Source organism: Staurois parvus, unplaced genomic scaffold (assembly GCF_062004578.1).
Source record: "Staurois parvus isolate SC_StPar_1 unplaced genomic scaffold, SC_StPar_1.0 ptg000657l, whole genome shotgun sequence".
NCBI classification, from domain to species: domain Eukaryota; kingdom Metazoa; phylum Chordata; class Amphibia; order Anura; family Ranidae; genus Staurois; species Staurois parvus.
The window spans coordinates 4,317,218-4,337,247 of NW_028318453.1; the positions used below are offsets into that span (position 1 = coordinate 4,317,218).

General features: G+C 43.1%; 1 protein-coding gene across 1 annotated transcript in view; it reads left to right on the forward strand.

Moving 5' to 3' along the window:
* ADGB (androglobin) overlaps positions 1-20,030 on the forward strand; it is a 387,180-nt gene that overhangs the window by 209,952 nt on the left and 157,198 nt on the right. Inside the window, exons 14-16 of the mRNA XM_089694277.1 lie at positions 893-941; positions 4,815-4,965; positions 18,346-18,409. Coding sequence (XP_089550403.1) covers positions 893-941; positions 4,815-4,965; positions 18,346-18,409 — 264 coding nt within the window. The remainder of the gene's footprint in view (positions 1-892; positions 942-4,814; positions 4,966-18,345; positions 18,410-20,030) is intronic.

A 20,030-nucleotide genomic window follows, 5' to 3' on the forward strand; every position in this document is an offset into this window, starting at 1 on the left:
CTATTGTTGCTGATGAGGTCTATTGCTGCTGGTGGATCTATTGTTGCTGGGGTGGATCTTATGTTGCTGGGGGCCAGTCGGTGCTTGGATGGATCTACTGTTGAGGAAGGGGTCTATCGTTGCTGGCTGCTGGAGAATCTATTCATGCAGGCTGTTGGGTGTCTATTATTCCTGGAGTAGATCTATTGTTGCTAGCTGTAGAGGATCTATTTTACTGGCTTTCTTGTTATCAGTAGAAAATTCCAGAGAAACTACTTAGCACCACTAAATGATACTTGGTTCTGTATTCTCTAAAAGGACCTGTACTGGGAGAGGGATAGGAGGTGGAACCAAGGAACGGTGATCAGAGGTGGGTAGGGGGTGGACACACGAGTGATTCTGAAGCGCCTATTCTCTGAGAAAAAAAGCCCTGTGTAAACTCAACATTTCAGACTCCTGTGCCTGCTGTACCATGTACACATGAAGAAGTATCCTGTCGTCTCTATATTGCTTCCTTTGTGTGAAATCCCTGGTGTTCCTGCCAGTTCCCCTACTTTTCTATTAAAAACTGACCACACTAGGCATGAGAGCACAACATGGTCAGTTCTCTAGCTGTGCTGGGAACTCAGCTCTCCTCCAGTGATTAGACTTGTCCTGACACACACCTTGGGACAACCTTTCACTGGGAAGTTTAGTGTGCTGTTGTTTCCCCTCTGCTAGTGCTTATGCAGTTGAAAACAGAGGGAATGTGATCACTTATAAAAAAAGGGTGATCAAGGTATTTATAATGTTTTTTAAATCTATACAAAAATGTTTTGCCTTTCATCTTTCATTTCTATTTTAAACTGAATGGGTTTTGCAAGGTGAGGGTTTAAAATCACTTTAAATCAACTCTCTTTTTTTTTGTCTACAGGTAACCTCTACCAGTCAAGACAGTATATCCAGACCAACCAACTTGACAGGTAGCATATTAGTTTGATCAAAACAGTCATCAAATATAAAAGTCTTGAAATTTTGTAAAATGTGTTTATCACTAGAAAAGAACAGGTCGAGTAATCTAACTCCCCCATCCTGTCCACTGAACCATTGCACCCTGAATCAGGATAGCGAATCAGAAAATGGATGGTATAACTTGCTAATATATAACACTGGGCTGGTATCACAATTTTCATTCAGCTGATAAGTATCTATTGAATGAAAATATGTCATTATTATAATTCAACTTATATTTACAGGTGAAACTCGAAAAATTAGAATATTGTGCAAAAGTTCATTTATTTCAGTAATGCAACTTAAAAGGTGAAACTAATATATGAGATAGACTCATTACATGCAAAGCAAGATAGTTCAAGCCGTGATTTGTCATAACTGTGATGATTATGGCTTACAGCTCATGAAAACCCCAAATCCACAATTTCAGAAAATTAGAATATTGTGAAAAGGTGCAATATTCTCCGCTCAAAGTGTCCCACTCTAATCAGCTAATTAAGCCATAACACCTGCAAAGGGTTCCTGAGCCTTTAAATGGTCTCTCAGTCTGGTTCAGTAGGAATCACAATCATGGGAAAGACTGCTGACCTGACAGTTGTGCAGAAAACCATCATTGACACCCTCCATAAGGAGGGAAAGCCTCAAAAGGTAATTGCAAAAGAAGTTGGATGTTCCCAAAGTGCTGTATCAAGGCACATTAACCACTTCCTGTCCGGACACTTTTACCCCCTTCCTGTCCAGGGCAATTTTCAGCTTTCAGCGCTATCACACTTTGAATGACAATTGCGCGGTCATGCAACACTGTACCCATATGAATTTTTTACTGTTTTTTTTTTGACAGATAAAGCTTTATTTTGGTGGTATTTATTCACCGCTGGGATTTTAATTTTTTTTGCTATGTAAATGAAAAAGTCCAAACATTTTGAAAAAAAGTGTTTTTCTTATAAAATTTTGCAAATAAATAATCTTTCATCATAAATCTTGGCTGAAATGTATTCCGTTATCTTTTTAGTACAAAAAATAAGTCAAATTAGTTTATAACCAAAAACTATAATTTTTAAACATTTTTTTTACATTTTTATTTTATTTTTTTATAATAATATTTATGTTTTTTGGTTTTTTTTTACATACTGTCACCCTTGCAGTACAGTGTCACCATGGGGACACTGTACTACTTGTGGGGGGTGATGAAGATTTTTTTTTTTTTTTACAGTGATTGCTTTTACACCCATATAGGATGTAAAAGCAATAATTTCTCTTTCTCAATGTCTGCATTCTTGCAGCCATTGAGAACTACTGAGTGAGCTGTGATTGGTCACAGCTTGTCACATGGTACAAGGCTGTTGTGAACAGCCTTGCACCATGTGACCTCTGTGATCATTCACAGATTTCACACGTAGTAAGCAATGATGTCACAAGTGACATCTTGCTTACTACTTTGCATGTGATCACTGATTGGCCAATCAGTGATCACATGATCCAGACCTCGTACAGAGGTCCCGTCCGACGATCAGTGTTTCACTGTGTCCGGAGGACACAGCGGGCACCGGATCGCGGTGCTGCGCGCTCTCAGGGAGCGCGCACAGCTAGGAATGGCGGGTGCCGTTTATGAACAGCAACCCGCCCCTGGAGTGCCACCATCCTGCCGTTTATAAACAGCAGGCGGACGGCAAGTGGTTAATAGAAAATTAGGGAAAAAGCAGTGCGGCGCTTAGGGTCACAAATATATAAACAAGAATAAATAGTCACACAAGGCAAGATGTATGGCCTGAATAGACATACATGTATACATATAAATAAAGGTATCATAAGTGTGAAGTGAAACACACAAAAATGGCAATCTCATGCATTATAGTGATTCAAGGTAAACAATGTGAATAGTGTCCATGTGCATATAGCAAATTCCATGCAGATGTGAACTGCAAGTGCCAATCCTCTATTGCTGGGGTGCCCCCTCACCTTCCTGCCCAGGCCCCTAAGGACGAATGAGCCTTTGGTAATACAATGGGTATCCCTCCGGATGTTTAGATGGATCTCTCCAACAGCAGTGGTGGGACTCCCTCCTCTTGGCTATACCATAAATCGTTGGTGGTACCAGTGTATGGCTCTCCAAGGCGATCACCAGTAAGGCAAGAGAGACTCATATAGTGTAAAACCGTTTTAATTGAATCAATAAAAGATGAAATCCTACTTACAAAACATTCCAAATGACCGAGCTTTCACACCACTCAAAGGGTGTACTGTATGCTGGAAAGGAGCACCAAGATGGCTCCCATGCCGGATGTGACGTCACGACGTCGATTGTACAAGCTCCTCCCACTGGCGTATCGATTGATGGTTAATAGAAAGTTATGTGGAAGGGAAAAGTGTGGAAGAAAAAGGTGCACAAGCAGCAGGGATGACCGCAGCTTGGAGAGGATTGTCAGGAAAAGGCCATTCAAAAGTGTTGGGGACAAGGAGTGGACTGAGGCTGGAGTCAGTGCATCAAGAGCCACTACACACAGATGGATCCTGGACATGGGCTTCAAATGTCGTATTCCTCTTGTCAAGCCGCTCCTGAACAACAAACAACGTCAGAAGCGTCTTACCTGGACTAAAGAAAAACAGACCTGGTCTGTTGCTTAGTGGTCCAAAGTCCTCTTTTCTGATGAGAGCAACTTTTGAATCTCATTTGGAAACCAAGGACCCAGAGTATGGAGGAAGAATGGAGAGGCACACACTGCAAGATGCTTGAAGTCCAGTGTGAAGTTTCCACAGTCTGTGTTGATTTGGGGAGCCATGTCATCTGCTGGTGTTGGTCCACTGTGCTTCATTAAGTCCAGGGTCAACGCAGCCATCTACCAGGAGATTTTGGAGCACTTCATGCTTCCTTCCGCAGACGCGCTTTATGGGGATGCTGACTTCATTTTCCAGCAGGACTTGGCACCTGCCCACACTGCCAAAAGGACCAAAACCTGGTTCAATGACCGTGGGATTACTGTGCTTTATTGGCCAGCAAACTCGCCTGACCTGAACCCCATAGAGAATCTATGGGGCATTGCCAAGAGAAAGATGAGAGACATGAGACTGAACAATGCAGAAGAGCTGAAGGCCGCTATTGAAGCATCCTGGTCTTCCATAACACCTCAGCAGTGCCACAGGCTGATAGCTTCCATGCCACGCTGCATTGAGGCAGTAATTGCTGCAAAAGGGGCCCAAACCAAGTACTGAGTACATATACATGCTTATACTTTTCAGAGGTCCGATATTGTTCTATGTACAATCCTTGTTTTATTGATTGCATGCAATATTCTAATTTTCTGAGATTGTGGATTTGGGGTTTTCATGAGCTGTAAGCCATAATCATCACGATTATGACAACACGGCTTGAACTATCTTGCTTTGCATGTAATGAGTCTATCTCATATATTAGTTTCACCTTTTAAGTTGCATTACTGAAATAAATTAACTTTTGCACTATAGTATTAATTTTTCGAGCTTCACCTGTATATAGCACTGGAATATATGAGATGTTGTATATTGCACATTTAACCATTTGAATCAGTCCCTTCTGTTGGGCACTCTAGTGAAGACACCTATTCTGTTAAATAAACTGTCAACAAAGGATTTTTCCTAATGTGCCCTCAAGAGGGGAAGTGAAGGGATCTCTCTCAGTGAACATGGAGGCACTTATTAAACTGGACATTCACACAAATAGTTCACAAGTTTCTGAATTTGAGAAATAAAGCATTAATGTTAGTGTATTTTCTTTTTAAAACTGAAAACACGCAGCATTGCAGTTATTTTGACCAGAGTGTTCTCACACTGTATATGTTATTCTCACACCGCATATGTTATTCTCATAGAGAGCTCTTGTGAAATTGTTTCTGGTGATATTCAAACAGACATGTCAAGCCAGCCACTAGTCTTCACAGAGAAAGAAGGAGGCTCTGTGGAAGTAAAGGAAGTACCAAAGCAAACATGGATGGATTTTTCTGACTTTTGCAAATGTTTTCAGTGAGTATTATTATGTTTTGCTGTCAACCAAATTCACAAATCTATAATATATGTAAATCTGATAAAAGTATGATTACAAGTTGTCCTTTTTTCCAGCCACAATATACAAAGGCTCAGTAATTTTTAAATTCTCTGAAAATGTTGTTCTGATTTCAAAATAGTATCTTTAAGAGAATTTAAAGTGGTTGTAAACCCTTACATACGCTATATTGCCAAAAGTATTGGGACACCCCTCCAAATCATTGGATTCAGGTGTTCCAATCACCTCCATGGCCACAGGTGTATAAAATCAATCACCTAGGCATGCAAACAGCTTCTACAAACATTTGTGAAAGAATGTGACACTCTCAGGAGCTCAGTGAATTCAAGGGTGATAGGTTGCTACCTGTGCAATAAGTCTATCCGTGTATCAAAGTGGAAGCAACTGGGAACAACAGCAACTCAGTCACCAAGTGGTAGGTCACGTAAAATGACAGAGCGGTGTCAGCGCATTCTGAAGCGCATAGTGGGCAGAAGTCGCCAACTGTCTGTAAAGTCAATAGCTAAAGATCTCCAAACTTCATGTGGCCTTCAGATTAGCACAACAGTGCATAGAGAGCTTCATGGAATGGATTTTCATGGCCGAGCAGCTGCATCCAAGCCTTACATCACCAATTGCAATGCAAAGCGTCAGATGCAGTGATGTAAAGCACGCTGCCACTGGACTCTAGAGCAGTGGAGATGTGTTCTCTGGAGTGAGGAATCATGTTTCTCTGTCTGGCAATCCAATGGATATGTCTGGGTTTGACAGTTGCCAGGAGAACAGTACCTTTATGGTGTGGGGTTGTTTTCCAGGGGTTGGGCTTGGCCCCTTGGTCCAGTGAACTCTTAAGGCGTCAGCATGCCAAGACATTTTGGACAATTTCATGCTCCCAACTTTGTGGGAACAGTTTGGGGATGGCCCCTTCCTGTTCCAACATGATTGGGCACGAGTGCACAAAGCAAGGTCCATAAAGACATGGATGAGCGATTTTGGGGTGGAGGAACTTGACTGGCCTGCATAGCATCCTGACCTCAACCCGTTAGAACACATTTGGGATGAATTAGAGTAGAGACTGCGAGCCAGGCCTTCTTGTTCATCATCAGTTGAAGCTGTTATAGCTGCAAAGGGCGGGCCAACTCAGTATTGAACCCTATGGACTAAGACTGGGATGCCATTAAAGTTCATGTGCGTGTAAAGGCAGGTGTCCCAATACGTTTTGGCAGTATAGTGTATACCCAGTGAAGTGACTGGCCTCAGGTGATACACAGAGCTGAAACGAATTCCCTTCCTTAAGTCATACCTGTTTATCTTCCGTCTTCTCTTCTTTACATGAATTCAAAGTCTAGAATTTGAGCTGTCAGAAAACAGGGGTCAGAGAGCTGAAATTACACACCGCAGAGCTCAGTGAGGAGAGCTCTGAGAGCTGATTGGAGGGAAGAGACAGACCCGCCCTTCACACATAGCCCACAGGAACAGACTTGAGGCTGTCAATCAATGGCTGTGTACTGGAGGTCCCTCCTCTGTCACCTTTTTTCTCTTAGTGTCAGGAAAACGTGTCAGAAGTAACTCATGCTGATAACAGATAAATGAGGCAGCAGACAGAAATGACACTTACTGCTTTGGACTGAGACAAGTACACAATATAGAGGGATATGCTTTGTTGATATTTCATGTCTGAGGTTTATAACTGCTTTAATGTCAAATGTCATTTTCCTCATTTTCCTTTCTTCATAATTAAAACCTATAAAATAGAAACGTGTAAAATTTGTTGCCAAACTGTCAGTTACCACTCTCCGCTCTACCCCTCCAGGGCTCACTGGAATGCTGGGCTGGAGAGGGGCAGAAGTGGCTGGCTTAGGCTCTCAGCCACATGTTGAGAGGCTGAGCCAGTTGTTGATCAGGCATCTGTGCGGATCCTAATTTTATTGTTGGGATCCCTCCAGAGCCTGGAGCAGCTCCATGTCAGCCGATTGTGGGCTTCAGTCCATTGTTAATCTGATTTTAGGTCACAGGAGTGCAAAAGTGCAAAAGTAAGTGCCTTCCTGTGACTCAGATAAGAAGTATGGCCACACAGCTTTGGCCATACTTCTTTTTAAGCAATAGTATCCCATTAGGAGTATACTTTGAGAAGAGGATGCACATTTTAATAAGCAGACATATACATGGGATGTTGTCATATGACTAAATGCAGAGAACATAGGTGCATATTACTTGACCTCAATCCATAATTAAAACACTTTCTTCTAGACACATTTGTCACACCATAGGTTTCATTTTCTAACCCATGCAAAACAAATAAAATCTAAAAATTGATTAGTTTGGTAAAGTATAGGGAATGGTATGTCTGGTGTACCTGAAACTTGTTAGTTGTTTACTGTGTCTACTGTGTCTCTGTGATGGATGCTCCTTTTCTCTTTTTTTGTTTTAAGCCTGTTCCACCCTGCAAGGCAGGTTTTTTATGTTTTTTTCACTATAACACAAAACATTTTTTTAAATAAAATCTGATATAAAAAATTATTGGTTGTTATAGGAAAAACCTTTGAGCTTTCACAGGGTTTTTTAGGTGCAGGAACTCTCCCTTTCTGAGTCACTCCTTGTCTCCTCCCCCCTATTAACATCCGAGCACCATTCCTTGGTTCCACCCCCTACCCACCTTCCTGTATTGCCCTTTTAGAGAACACAGAACCAAGTATCATTTTGTGATGCTTAGTGATTTGTATGGAATTAATGATAATAAGAAAAGCAATCAAATAGATCCTCTGCAGACAGCAACACTAGACCCCCCCACACACACACATGTAACAATAGATCCCCCAGCAACAATTGACCACCCGCAACAAAATAACCCACCCCCAGAAACAATAGACCAACAGCAGCAACATCAGATCTTCTGCAACAATAGTTCCCTCCCAGCAGCAATTGATCCCCTACCAACTTAAGACGCACCCCTAGTAACAATAGATCTTCCACCAGCAACAGAAGACCTCCCCAGCAACAATAGACCCCCCTGCAAAAATAGATCCCCACTAGCGACAATAGATCCCCCAGCAGCCAGCATCAATAAACACTGCAGCACACCCCAGAATCCCTTGCCATTCAGTTCTGGAGTTGCAGGAACTGCATTATCTCATGTTTCCACTGGAAAAAAAGCCCTGAGCTTTCATATATCAGCACCACAAAGAAAAAAATAAAGGATTACATATCTGAGAGTTTTGAGAGCATATACTTGAAACTCTGTTAATTTTTCTGTCACTGGTGCAACTTAAATATTAATTAAAGCACTGTGAGAAAAAAAAAGTGTGACGCTACCTGATATTAAGAAAAATAGCAGCATCCTTCACCTCTTTCTGAAGAGTGCTAACAATGTGAAATACTAATCTGTTTAATTAAGAATTGAAAGTACTGTATCCAACTTTGGTTTTATTTCCTATTTCATGTTCAAGTTTTTTCATCTGCCTTACACACAAAAAAAAGGATTGACCTTGATTGTTACCTACCCTCGGGCTCTCTGGAAATAATACATATTACATTATTTTAAAGTATTCATTATTTTAAAGTATTTTATAAATATATGGTAACTAGAACAAAGTATTAATCACAAAATTCACAGTCGGAAAAAATGTTTTATTAACTGCTGCTTTTGGGATGCTAGATTAAGTCAGCCATGCGGTATCTATTTTAGGGTCTTCATATACTCCCAAGCTTAGTTATAGTGTATCGGTGTCAGATGCAGCATGCTGCAAAAAACAAAAACTGTCTTTGAAGGATCAATGCAACCTTAAGGGGTGGTTCACACTATAGAAACGCAGTCCAGATGCGTTCCAGATGCGTTTTTGCATGTGCGTTTTCAAATAGGGCCATGCACGTTGCAATGTGTTTTTGGTGCCTTTTTGATGCGTTTTACTGCGTTCCAGTACAGTTCTGTGCAGAAAAATACAGCATGTTCTACTTTTTTTTTCTGCAACTGGAACGCAGTGGAACTGCAACCACTGATGTGAACTATGACATTGACAACCATATAACCAACTTTCTGTGCGTTTTGGATGCAGAAAAAAAACGCAACTGAAACGCATGTAGTGTAAACTGGCCCTAATGCAAGTTACTTTTAGGGCTAGTTCACACAAGATGCAGTTCAGTGCACTTTGTTTCTGCATAAAAAATGCATGCACGGTGTTTTCCATGTATTCTAATGGCTCTGGTTCACACTAGTGCAGTCAATTCCAGTCAGTTTCTGGTGCAGAAAAGAAAGTAAAACATGCTGCATTTTTTCTGCACATAACCATACTGGAACATAGCAAACTGCAGCAATAATGCACCGGAACTGCGTGTGGTATGAACTATAAGCAAAAACATACCCGGAATGCATCCGGAGTGCATTTTTGTAGTGTGAACTGGCTCATAGGACCAGTTCACAATAGATGCAGTTCATTGCTCTTTTTTTCTGCATCAAAAATGCCGTCTGAACAGGAAGCCGTTCTCCCCAGCAACACTGCTGGGCCGACCAAGTGAGTGGTCACGGGTGGGTACCAGTCGGCTGTGGCTATCCGAATCCCGTGGCAACTGCCGGGGTGCCCACCTGTTTACAAAACACTTCGGCTCAGGGGTGTCATTTGCTAACATATTAATATGTAGCTTCTTGTCGAGGTAGAGAAGGAGATTTCCCTCTCCTACCTTCTTCCTCAGACTTAGGACTACATCTGGCCTGAAGGGAGTAGGGCCTGTGGGCACCGGAATCGGACAGGTGAATTCTGGACCTCGCCTCCCAGTGGTGTCCATAGGTACCTTCATCCAAGATGGACAGTCCTCGTTACCTGCTAGCATCCAGGACACCAGTTCCTCCAGTTTCCTGTCTGCTAGGTCAGTCACAGGTCCAGTTGAGCCAGGATCGTCGCATCCAGGCGTCTCACCATAGCCAGCTGTACCCGCGACTGACGTAACCTGCTTTTTGGCCTGGGGAGCAGACCAGGCCTCAACTGCCTCAGTCTCCCCACGCCCAGACCTCTGGGGGTCTCTTCTTACCGGTGGGTTCCTAAACTGAACCACTGACATGCCCCTCTGACAGTTACCCTTCTCGACTGTCAGACTGGGCACGGGCGGTTGTTTCCGGACTAGTGACAGGGGCCCAAGTTGCTCTTCCCAGACAGGGCTGAACACCACCAGGCCCCTCAAGCGGGCAACTGCACCCAGTTCCACTCCGCATTGCGGGCCATTCCTGACCGCTGGAGAGGCGGTCGTGTATTCTCAACCCCAACTAGCTTTCCTGTGAATTCAGGCAAGCCACATGGGGTAGTGAAGTCTGGCTCGTCTTGAGCTTGCTGGGTTAGAGATGGTGGCCCATGCTCCTTGCTCAGGTCCATGATGGCAAAACAGTAGGCACCTTCCGGATGCTCCATTACCTCATGGCTCCTGGGCATGGGGTTGGCCCCAACCACCGGGCTGGCGTTCAGTTTTCCAAGGTCCTCAGAAAGCCTGGTCATCGTATCCTGCTTGAGGGCCACGACCACCAGGAATGCCCAGACTCTAGCTGACCCCTGCATTCCTGACTGTGCCATTCCCTTTGTCTCTGTGGCCCAGTCAGCCTGCACCTTCTGAATCCAGACACCATCTATCAGAGGCCTGGCCAGCAGCTCCGGAACCTGAGTGCCAAGGAAGGGTGATTGGGTCTGGGCCCTTTGGCCCTCTCTCTGTAACCCAAGCATCAACCCCCCTTCCACTCGTAATCCAGGCATGCTGCCCCTGCCTATGACATCTGTCTGTCTGCCTGTGAACACACCTTGAGAAGTAAGATTAACTGACAGGCTTTCAGGCTCCCACCCCCCTGGGGTTAGGCCATTCATCCTGTCAGGCTTTTGTTTACCCTTCCCAGCAGGGGGGCTCAGCCATGCCCACAAGCTGAAATCTCCATATGAATGACTTTCCAGGGCTGTCTTCCCTGTGGGACTACAAATCTCAGTTAGCTTACCTCTGGAGGTCCTTTGGGACTCACTTTTCAGGGCTGCCTGAAGTGTGGAACTACAAGTCCCAGCCAGCTGTTGGGAACCCTCCTTAGCAGGGCAACTCACAGCTAGCAGACTTCCGAAGTTCCTTTGGGAATCGCATTCCAGTGCTGCCTGAGGCGTGGAACTACAAGTCCCAGACGGCTGCCTAGTCCTATGCAAGGCCAGCGGCTGGGCACTTATCAAGGCACAATCTTTTGAGCCTGGGCAAGGGACAGGCCTATCCAGACCATCCCTTTGATCAGCCCCCAAAGATTGTACCTCTGCCCCTGTCACAACACTGTGAGTGACCCCCAACAGTGGAAATATATCATTTGTCTCATCATGAATATCACAATCATTGTTAGCATTACCAACCATACCATCAGCATTACTGACATTATCAATGACATTGCTGACATTACCATCAATGTTACTGACATTATTAAGGACATTACTGACTTTGCTATCGCTATCAATGTTACTGACATTAGTAATATCCACTCCATTGTCATCACAACGATTATCAACAGTCACATTCATAATATCAATGACACATGAGTTCATTACCTCCCCAGGCAAGGGGATTTCTTCTTGTTCTCCAGCTGATGGAGAATCATGTAGCCCCACACCATTCCCAGCCCCCTCCCTCTGTCCATCCACCGGTGGCCCAGACATTACCCCAATATCTGTCCACAGTACCTTGGCTTGTCCAGAGAGTTCCAGGGGGCCCTTCCGGGTCTTCTCGGCAGGGGCATAATATGAAACAAGAGTGCCTAGGTCAGCACCCAACAAAACAGGTGTGGGCAGTTCATCTGAGACCCCCACCTCTCTCATCCCCCTCCCCGCACCCCAATCTAGGAATACCTTTGCACAAGGTAATCGGAACGGGTCCCCCCAACTCCTGTGAGGGTCAGGAACTTTCCTGGGATGAGGTTCTGTGGCTCAATCAGCTCTGGCCGGATCAAGGTGACTTCTGCCCCGGTGACCTGGAAACCAGTTGCAGACCGGTTGCCCACGGTAACGGGCTGCAAGTTGGTGGGGGTTACCCGTATCTTCCTGCGAACGAACAGCACAGAAGAAGAGTTGCTGGCCGGCTGGCCAGATGATGTCGTCTGCTTCTGCTCAGGACACTGGGTCCTGAGATGTCCGGCTTTCCCACAGGTGAAACATCTACGGGTGTCAGGCAGGAATGGCTTGACTCCAAGTGCTGCAGGGGTGGGTGGAGGTGAAGCTTGACTCACCGAAGTAGGAGAGGTTGCTGGGGACGATTTCCCCCCTTTCCAGCTGTTTGGAGGAGCCTTGCAGGGGTCAGACACTCACATGTGGACGAAGGTATCTGCCAGGTCTGCTGCAGCTTTAGTAGATGCTGGCTCCCTCTCCAAGACGAACTGTCTGACGTCTGCTGGGCAAATGTGCAAGAGTTGATCATGAGATCCTCCAAAGATTCATGAGAATTAGCTTTCAGTCCCTTAGTCCACTGTCGGAATGTGGTGCGTAAGCGACTTGCCACATCCGTGTAAGAGTCCCCAGGTCCCTTCTACATGGACCTGAACCGCTTGCGGTACACTTCCGGGATCATCTAGTACTTCCGGAAGATGGCATCTTTTAAAAGTTCATAATCATCATCTTGCACCTCTGGCAATTCAAAAAATGCGTCCAGGGCCTTGCCTCATAGCCCTGGTGTCAGGTACCGAACCCATTGAGCTTGGGGCACATGGTACTGATGGCACGTTTTTTCAAAGGACAGTAAGTAGGTGTCAATGTCACTGTCCTTTTCCATCACGGGAAACTTGGCTGCGCCCACGGAAAGAGTGGCGTCCCTGTGATCTAGGGTCCCGAGGTTCTGACCCGGTCGCTGCTGGAGCCTTGCCATCTCAAGCTCATGCCGACGATCAGCTTCCCTCTGCACCGCCTCTCTCAGCTGCCCTTTCAGCTTGGTGCTCCGCAGTTTCTCTGTCAGCCGATGCTTGGCGTTCCACAGTTTCTCTGTCAGCCGCTGCTCGGCGTTCCTCTCTCTCCGCCTGGCGGTCAAGGAACTGCAAGTATGCCATAGGATCCGTCTCCATGAGGCGTTTCAGGGCTTCCTGCATCTGAGGAGAGTCTCTGCTGGTTACAGGCACCACGGTGCTAGCGCGCTCAGGCGGTGGTGTGACACTAACATTTGGTGATCTTCCAGTTTCAGTCTCTGTATGCCCATCCTGTGAGGCCGTCTCTGAGCCACTGGCAATGTGGGTAACGGGAACCCCTCCATGTTCAAGTTCCCCCGAGTTCTGATTTGCTCGGATATCATACTCCACTAGATCACTAATCAAATCTTCATGAGTTTTGCGCCCGACGTCCAGTCCTCGTGAGGCACATTCAGATTTCAAATCACCTTTGCCCATTTTCTTGTAATCTGCTTCACCAGGCATAATTGCAAGCAAAGATAGAAGAGAAAAGTAGGAAAAGGAAGGAACTGTTGCTATGTGTCTCTCTATACACATATATATATAAAATAAAATATGCACCTCTGGTTTCTAAGGACTGTTTCCACAAAGGTTACAATCCTTCAGTGCAGAGCCAATTTTTAACACTGCAGTGAAGCTCTTAATGCAGTTATCCCACATACGCTGCCAACAATATGTCACGATTGCACGGTCGCCGCCACCACCATGTGACAATCGCACGACCGCGACTAACAGTAATACGTCCCGCCCGTGGCGTCAGACCCCAGACCTTCTCATCCAACTCGTGACCGAAGGACCGGCCGATCTAAAACTGCGGTGTGAGGCGCGTAACAAGGCCACACCCAGCTGCACCCTGCACAGCGATTGTCCAGCTAATGGGCCACAATCGGTGCCTGCAGCCTGAATGCGCTTGTTACTGGGTCAGGTTAATTACGCAACTAACCCTTTGAAACTGCCACCACCACTTTTGTCGGAGACTGGGAAACTCCCGTTATCAAATATACACTATAATGATTGAAAAGTCGCCTGTCCAATACGGTCACCGCAGGCCGATTGGGCAGAGGATTAAACAAACACAGTAGCGTCTCTACAAAAGGCAGCAATTCGTGAATTGCAAGTAAGCGCTTAAAAACAGTTTAACACTTTCAGAAAGAAAGATTTATTACTAAAAGAGTCAAACAGCTGCAATAAAATATTTACAAATAGATGTCACGAAAATACACACATATATATATATATATATATATATATGTATATAAAGGTACAGCAAAGAGATAATAGGAAGGAAATTAAAGAGTTCAGTTACTTGCCAATATGCCTTGGTTTGTAAGCAGATCCAGCTGCAGAGCGGGAAGGGTATTTGATCTCCTCTGTTACGATGTTACACTCAGGAGATGTGTGTTAAGCTTAAAAACTTTCAGGTTTGCCTGTCCTTTTTAAAATTCCTCTCAAAGGGAAGGGGGGGGGCGGCTCTGAACACTGGCCACTACGCTGTTTTGGGAGGGGTCAGGGGAACTCTGAATTAAACTAACAACTTCATACTCCATGATATGAAACATACAGTTGACCTGAGGAATGCTCAATTAACTGCTGGTCAGTTTTATGATGTGTGGGCCTACACCGTTTTGGGTCAGTGCTTCCCAATTCTCTGAGAAATGCTGGCCTTGTCAGGACGTAGGTGAGAAAGGTTACATTTTCGCAGACGGCTGTCAACAAACTAGGAATGCCTAGCCTCTGGTTGACCCCCCACCATCTGTCACTCAGGAAAGGAGGGGGTAGGGAGTGAATGATCGAAGAATACCTCAATAAAAAGAAAAGAAAAAGGAAAAGGGGAACTCCGTGTCCAACTCTGATGAGCAAGTTTGCTACACCATTCATTGTGAAAGGCACTTCAATTCAATGCAGCACAACACAACACAAATATCAGAGCCTTGTTGCTAAATAAAAAATGGTCATGAGCTGATTAATTCATTGCAACCATTAGAAATTGGCTCTTTGTATGCTTGCCTAACACAGTGCTGGTATTTTTCATGTTCAATACAAGTAAAATGAAAGGATAACACTTATAGGTATTTATTGCCTCTCACAGAGATCACATTATGGACCTAGAAAATGCTTTTAAAATCAGAAAGACAGAGCTATCTTTGTTCAAGCATTTTCCAGAGACATAATCTAACTAACTGAGATTCTGGTTCAGAGATGGGGTCAGTCATGTACATCCTGCTGCCTGTGCAGTTCATAACTAGAGATGAGTGAATCAGTCTGGGTTTGATTTGCAGAGGGTTTGATTATGGAAGTGAATCTTGTTAGTAGATTCTGGCCATTTATAGGGCTAATAGGCAAAGAAAAGTCATGCAAAGCTGGGCACAGCAGGGAGAGGGTCTTTTGATGCAGCTTCAAAGACAATGAAAATACAGAAATCCTTTAAATAAAATGTTTAGGGCAAGGATAGACAACCTTTGAGTGGCCATCTACCTGAAAAACATGAAAGAGATCATAGATCACCGGGTTCAGTGCCATTTAAAAAAAAAATAATTAACCAGCAAAGCCTAACTAAATAGCAAGGAAAATATAGAAAAATATAATAAAACAAATGTCACTAAAAATACAAACTTAACCTACCTTAAAATGCAAGTGTCAGTAGGGCAGAGGTTGTTGTCAGTCAGTAGAGCAGTGGACAGTGTCAGTAGAGCAGTGGATGGTGTCAGTCAACAGGGCAGTGGACTGTGTCAGTAGGGCAGAGGTTGGTGTCAGTATGGCAGTGGATGGTGTAAGTAGTTCTTATTTTTACACTTTTTTTTTTACACTTTTTTTTTATATTTTTTCAAAATTTCTTTAGGAGCCCTGTTATAAGGAGAGCACTTGGGGGAAGGGCCAGGTAGCAGAAAAAAGGAGGAACAAGGATGGGGGGGCAGCGTGGGAGGCCTTTACTAGAACCGATCCCCTGGATTTTACTCCTGCAGCAGCTGTATGCTGGTGTGAGGGCGAGGAGGAAATGCTAGCTTTCAGCTGCTCCAGTAGGACAATAAAGGGCATTATCAAAAGGCAGGAATTTAAAAATCTTAACTCCCAGCAAGTGGCTGGGGATTTGGGATTTTTATGCCCCCCAGCTGCTTAGGCAGCTACCTTAGGGCACCAGGGTAGGAGAGAAAAATCCCAATCCCCAGCCACTTACTGGGAATTCAGATTTTTACAATACTTGTCCATGGGGGGGGGGGGCAGAGGACATTTCTTGTGGGGGGGGGGAAGGGGCCAGAAGTCACTGCTATAGGGGGAAAAGGAGGACGGAAGATACTACTGTGGGAAGGGGGGGTGATATGAAGGGCAGTAGAGGACACTACTATGGGGGTAGCCCTGCCCATAGCAGTTTCCTCTGCGCATCACCTCCCCCCCTTTCCCCCATAGCAGTGACCTCTGACCCCCTTCCCCCCACGCCCCCCCAGCAATGTCTTCTGCCCCCCTTTCTTCCAGCCTCCTCCGCTGCTGCTCTCATCCTCAGTGCACAGCGGAGAGCGGAAGACAGCAGGGCTTAGGACGGAGTGCGGGAGGAAGAGCTGGCCAAATGAAAAAATAAAACAAATGATGTAGCACAGCTTAGTCAAATATGTAAAACTAAATATAACACATCTGCAAAAATAAATATAGACAAAATATTAGGTATGGCTCCAATACATCAGTCCATATATCATATAAGTGTCCAACACCAATAAAATTCAAAGTGCTCGTGCTTTTTGAAATCCACTCCGTGCAATCTTATGCCTCCAAAGTGTTCCCAGAACTCTCACCTCCAAATCCATAACTGAGCCATTGGTACCAGATAAATTAAGGGTAGGTATGCCTAGAAGCAGCCCATTCCTCCTTAATGCACAGGGACTTTACCAGAAGGCCAGCAAACTTGAATAGCAGCTGAAGGTGTCCGGTGTATCCTTTCGCCAATTCCAGTAAGCTAAACAAAACTGGAAACAGGACCAATCTATAAGGAACTGTTAGAGTAAACTTACTTACCATCTAGCCTGCATAAATACAAATTACACCATCTAACAATTTGCATTAAAAACAGAGTTTTAGTTATACAGGCGTACCTCGGTTTACGAACGCCACGGTTAACGTAATTTTCGGTTTACAAATGAAAATCCATTGAAAATAATGGCTCGTTTTTTCGCAATACGAACGGATTAATTGGCGTTCAATGCATTTACACAATTTTTTAATTATGTCCCTGTACAGTACTATAAAGTGCACTTTATAAAGAGTTTTGACCAGGAGACTTTTTTTTTACTTATTTCTGACTCCCGGAACGGATTAATTGGTTTTCAATGCATTTACAATTTTTTTTTAATCATGTCCCTTTATGCCTTTAAAGTGCAATTTATAAGGAGTTTTGAACAGATAAAACTTTTTTTGACTTTTTTCTGACCTCTGGAACGGATTAATTGGTTTTCAATGCATTTACAAATTAATTTTTAATCATGTCCCTGTACAGTATTTATGCCTTTAAAGTGCACTTTATAAAGAGTTTTGAACAGATAAAAGACTTTTTTTTTAACTTTTTTCTGACCTCCGGAACAGATTAATTGGTTTTCATTGCATTCCTATGGGAAACCGCGTTTTGGTTTACAAATTGTTCCTGTGGAATGAATTAAATTCGTACACCAAGGTACGCCTGTACAACATTTGCAAAGATATGTGGAAGCTGCACTGCTTCATCAATGCCCCTCTGTGTAGTGCAATTCTAAATTTTGTCTATGAGACTCCATTTTGGTGCATATATTCTGTAGCAATGGATACATGCAATACTGTAGTTTATTTTGTTTTTGTTTTTTGCTGGCTAACTGGTAAGTATTCTGGGAAATACATTTTGTTTTGTATGCAATGTTAATATCAATTGCAATAACCATACCCAATTCCATATTAATTTAAAAAATATGCAGTTTCTATTGAATACTTTACCTAGTATTTAAGCATATTGAGTCACCCCCCTCAACATGTTTTATAGTAAATGAAAGAAAATAGTAATATTAACTGTTCTGATTCTTGACTTTGGGAACTGGTTTTTTTTTGTTTTTTTATACATGCAGGAATATATCAAGATTCAGGAAATGTGATAAATTGTTCTTTTAGATAAAGCAATTTGCAGATTGGGGCAGTGATAACGTTTTAGGTCTTCCTATCTTTAGCTTCAAGAGGAAGTCATGTAATTGGCACTTCTAAGTATTAAAACTTTTCTATTTATTCATGTGCGGATTATGACAGTATACTGATTATTTAACTTGAAAGAGTCCTAATTCTGTCACTGCTTCTGAGGTGTAAAGTATTGTGTGCAGCATTAGCAGCTTTTGTATGAGACAAGCTGAATTAAATATTCAGAGGTAATTTTACTTGACCTTACAAAATTATCTCATAATGACATTTTTTTTCTGTACTTAATTTACAGGATGTTGTATATATTCCACAAGCCAAATACGTACCCATATACATTCCAGAAATCTGATTTCAAGGTAAATCTCTATATTGTTGATGGACACATGGACATAATCTCTGAAGGCTGGAGAAAAGTGCAACCTATGCGATTTCATCTTTAATTTAAAACAAGAAGCCTGTTTGGTTGACAGAGACTATGGGGTTGATTTACTAAAACTGGAGAGTGCAGAATCTGGTGCAGCTGTGCACGGTAGCCAGCTTCTAATTTCAATTTGTTCAATTAAAGCGGAGTTCCACCTGGAAAAAAAAAATAAAAGCAGCTGCAAAAACTATAGCTGCTGACTTTTAAAATACAGACACTTACCTGTCCCTCGGTCCAGCGGTATCCTCAGAACCGCTGATTTCACCGGCTGTCTTCTCTCCCTGCATGGCGCTGGCATCTTCAGTGTGGGTACCCGGCTGAGACAGCTTGCGGCTTCACAGCCGGGTGCCCACTGCACATGCGCGAGAAGCGCTGTGCTTTGTGAATGGCCCGTAGTCTTCTGGGTCTTGTCACGTGTCCCAGAAGACTACGGGGCGGGAGGGTAGGAGGACAACTTCAGCTTCCGATCACCTAGGCGATCGCAGCAGAAGTGGGAGCATTTTTATTATAAAATATATGAAAAATAATTTTTGAAATACATTTCAAATATACTGCATGTCTTTAAAAATACAAATCTACATTTTTGGAATGTATTTACAAATATATGTAAAAGTATATGTTAAAATGACTTTTTTATGTTAAAACAATCTGAAGTATATATTTAAAAAATATATATTTTTAAAAATATTTTTCATATATTTTGTAATATACAAAAAACACATTTCAACATGATATATATATATATATATATATATATATATATATATATATATATATATTTATTGAATATGGCCAAAATTGTAGTATTTCAAATATATGTCAATATATTTGGGAAGAATATTTTTAAAATACATTTCAAATATATTTTTCTTCCATGTGGGTGATACTGAGTAATTTAAGTCATTATTTGTTTTGTGACTATAGTCTGACAGCCCATGCACATTATTAGCACATATCCTAATTTAGAGGTGCACTTGAACAGGGTGAGACTGTGCTGTGGGCAGTGAACAGAAATTTGGTACTCCCCTGTCATTACCAATGCCTGATATCCTGCAGAATCACTGTCTGCTGGTGTGTACGCAACAGGTGGGCAGAACTAGGCAGCAGCAAAGCTTGGCAGGGCAAAAGCAGCTTAATTCAAGATAAAAACAGACTTTACCAAGCGGTACAGTCTTTTTTCATCTTTTTTTCATCTTCATCATAACAACGTTTAACTGTGCTTTGAGTACTCTAGGCCCATAGTGGTATTAATAAGTGGTGAGCATGAGATTTGTTGAATATATTAGAAGCAACTTAATTTTGCACTAACATCGTTACATTATCTATTGACTTGTGTGGTGTCATCATTATAAAATTCAAAGTGCTCTCCAGGGCCCTCAGCAAGAAGGTTATGGATGCCTATGACTATGACAAGGGTTTTATAAAGATTGCCTAAGGATTTGCAATCAATCATTCTATTGCTAATACTGACCAATTAAAGTGTTACTAAACCAAGGACTCTGCATTCACTATATCTAATCTTCCACAGTACACACAACATGGAAATGCAATTATTT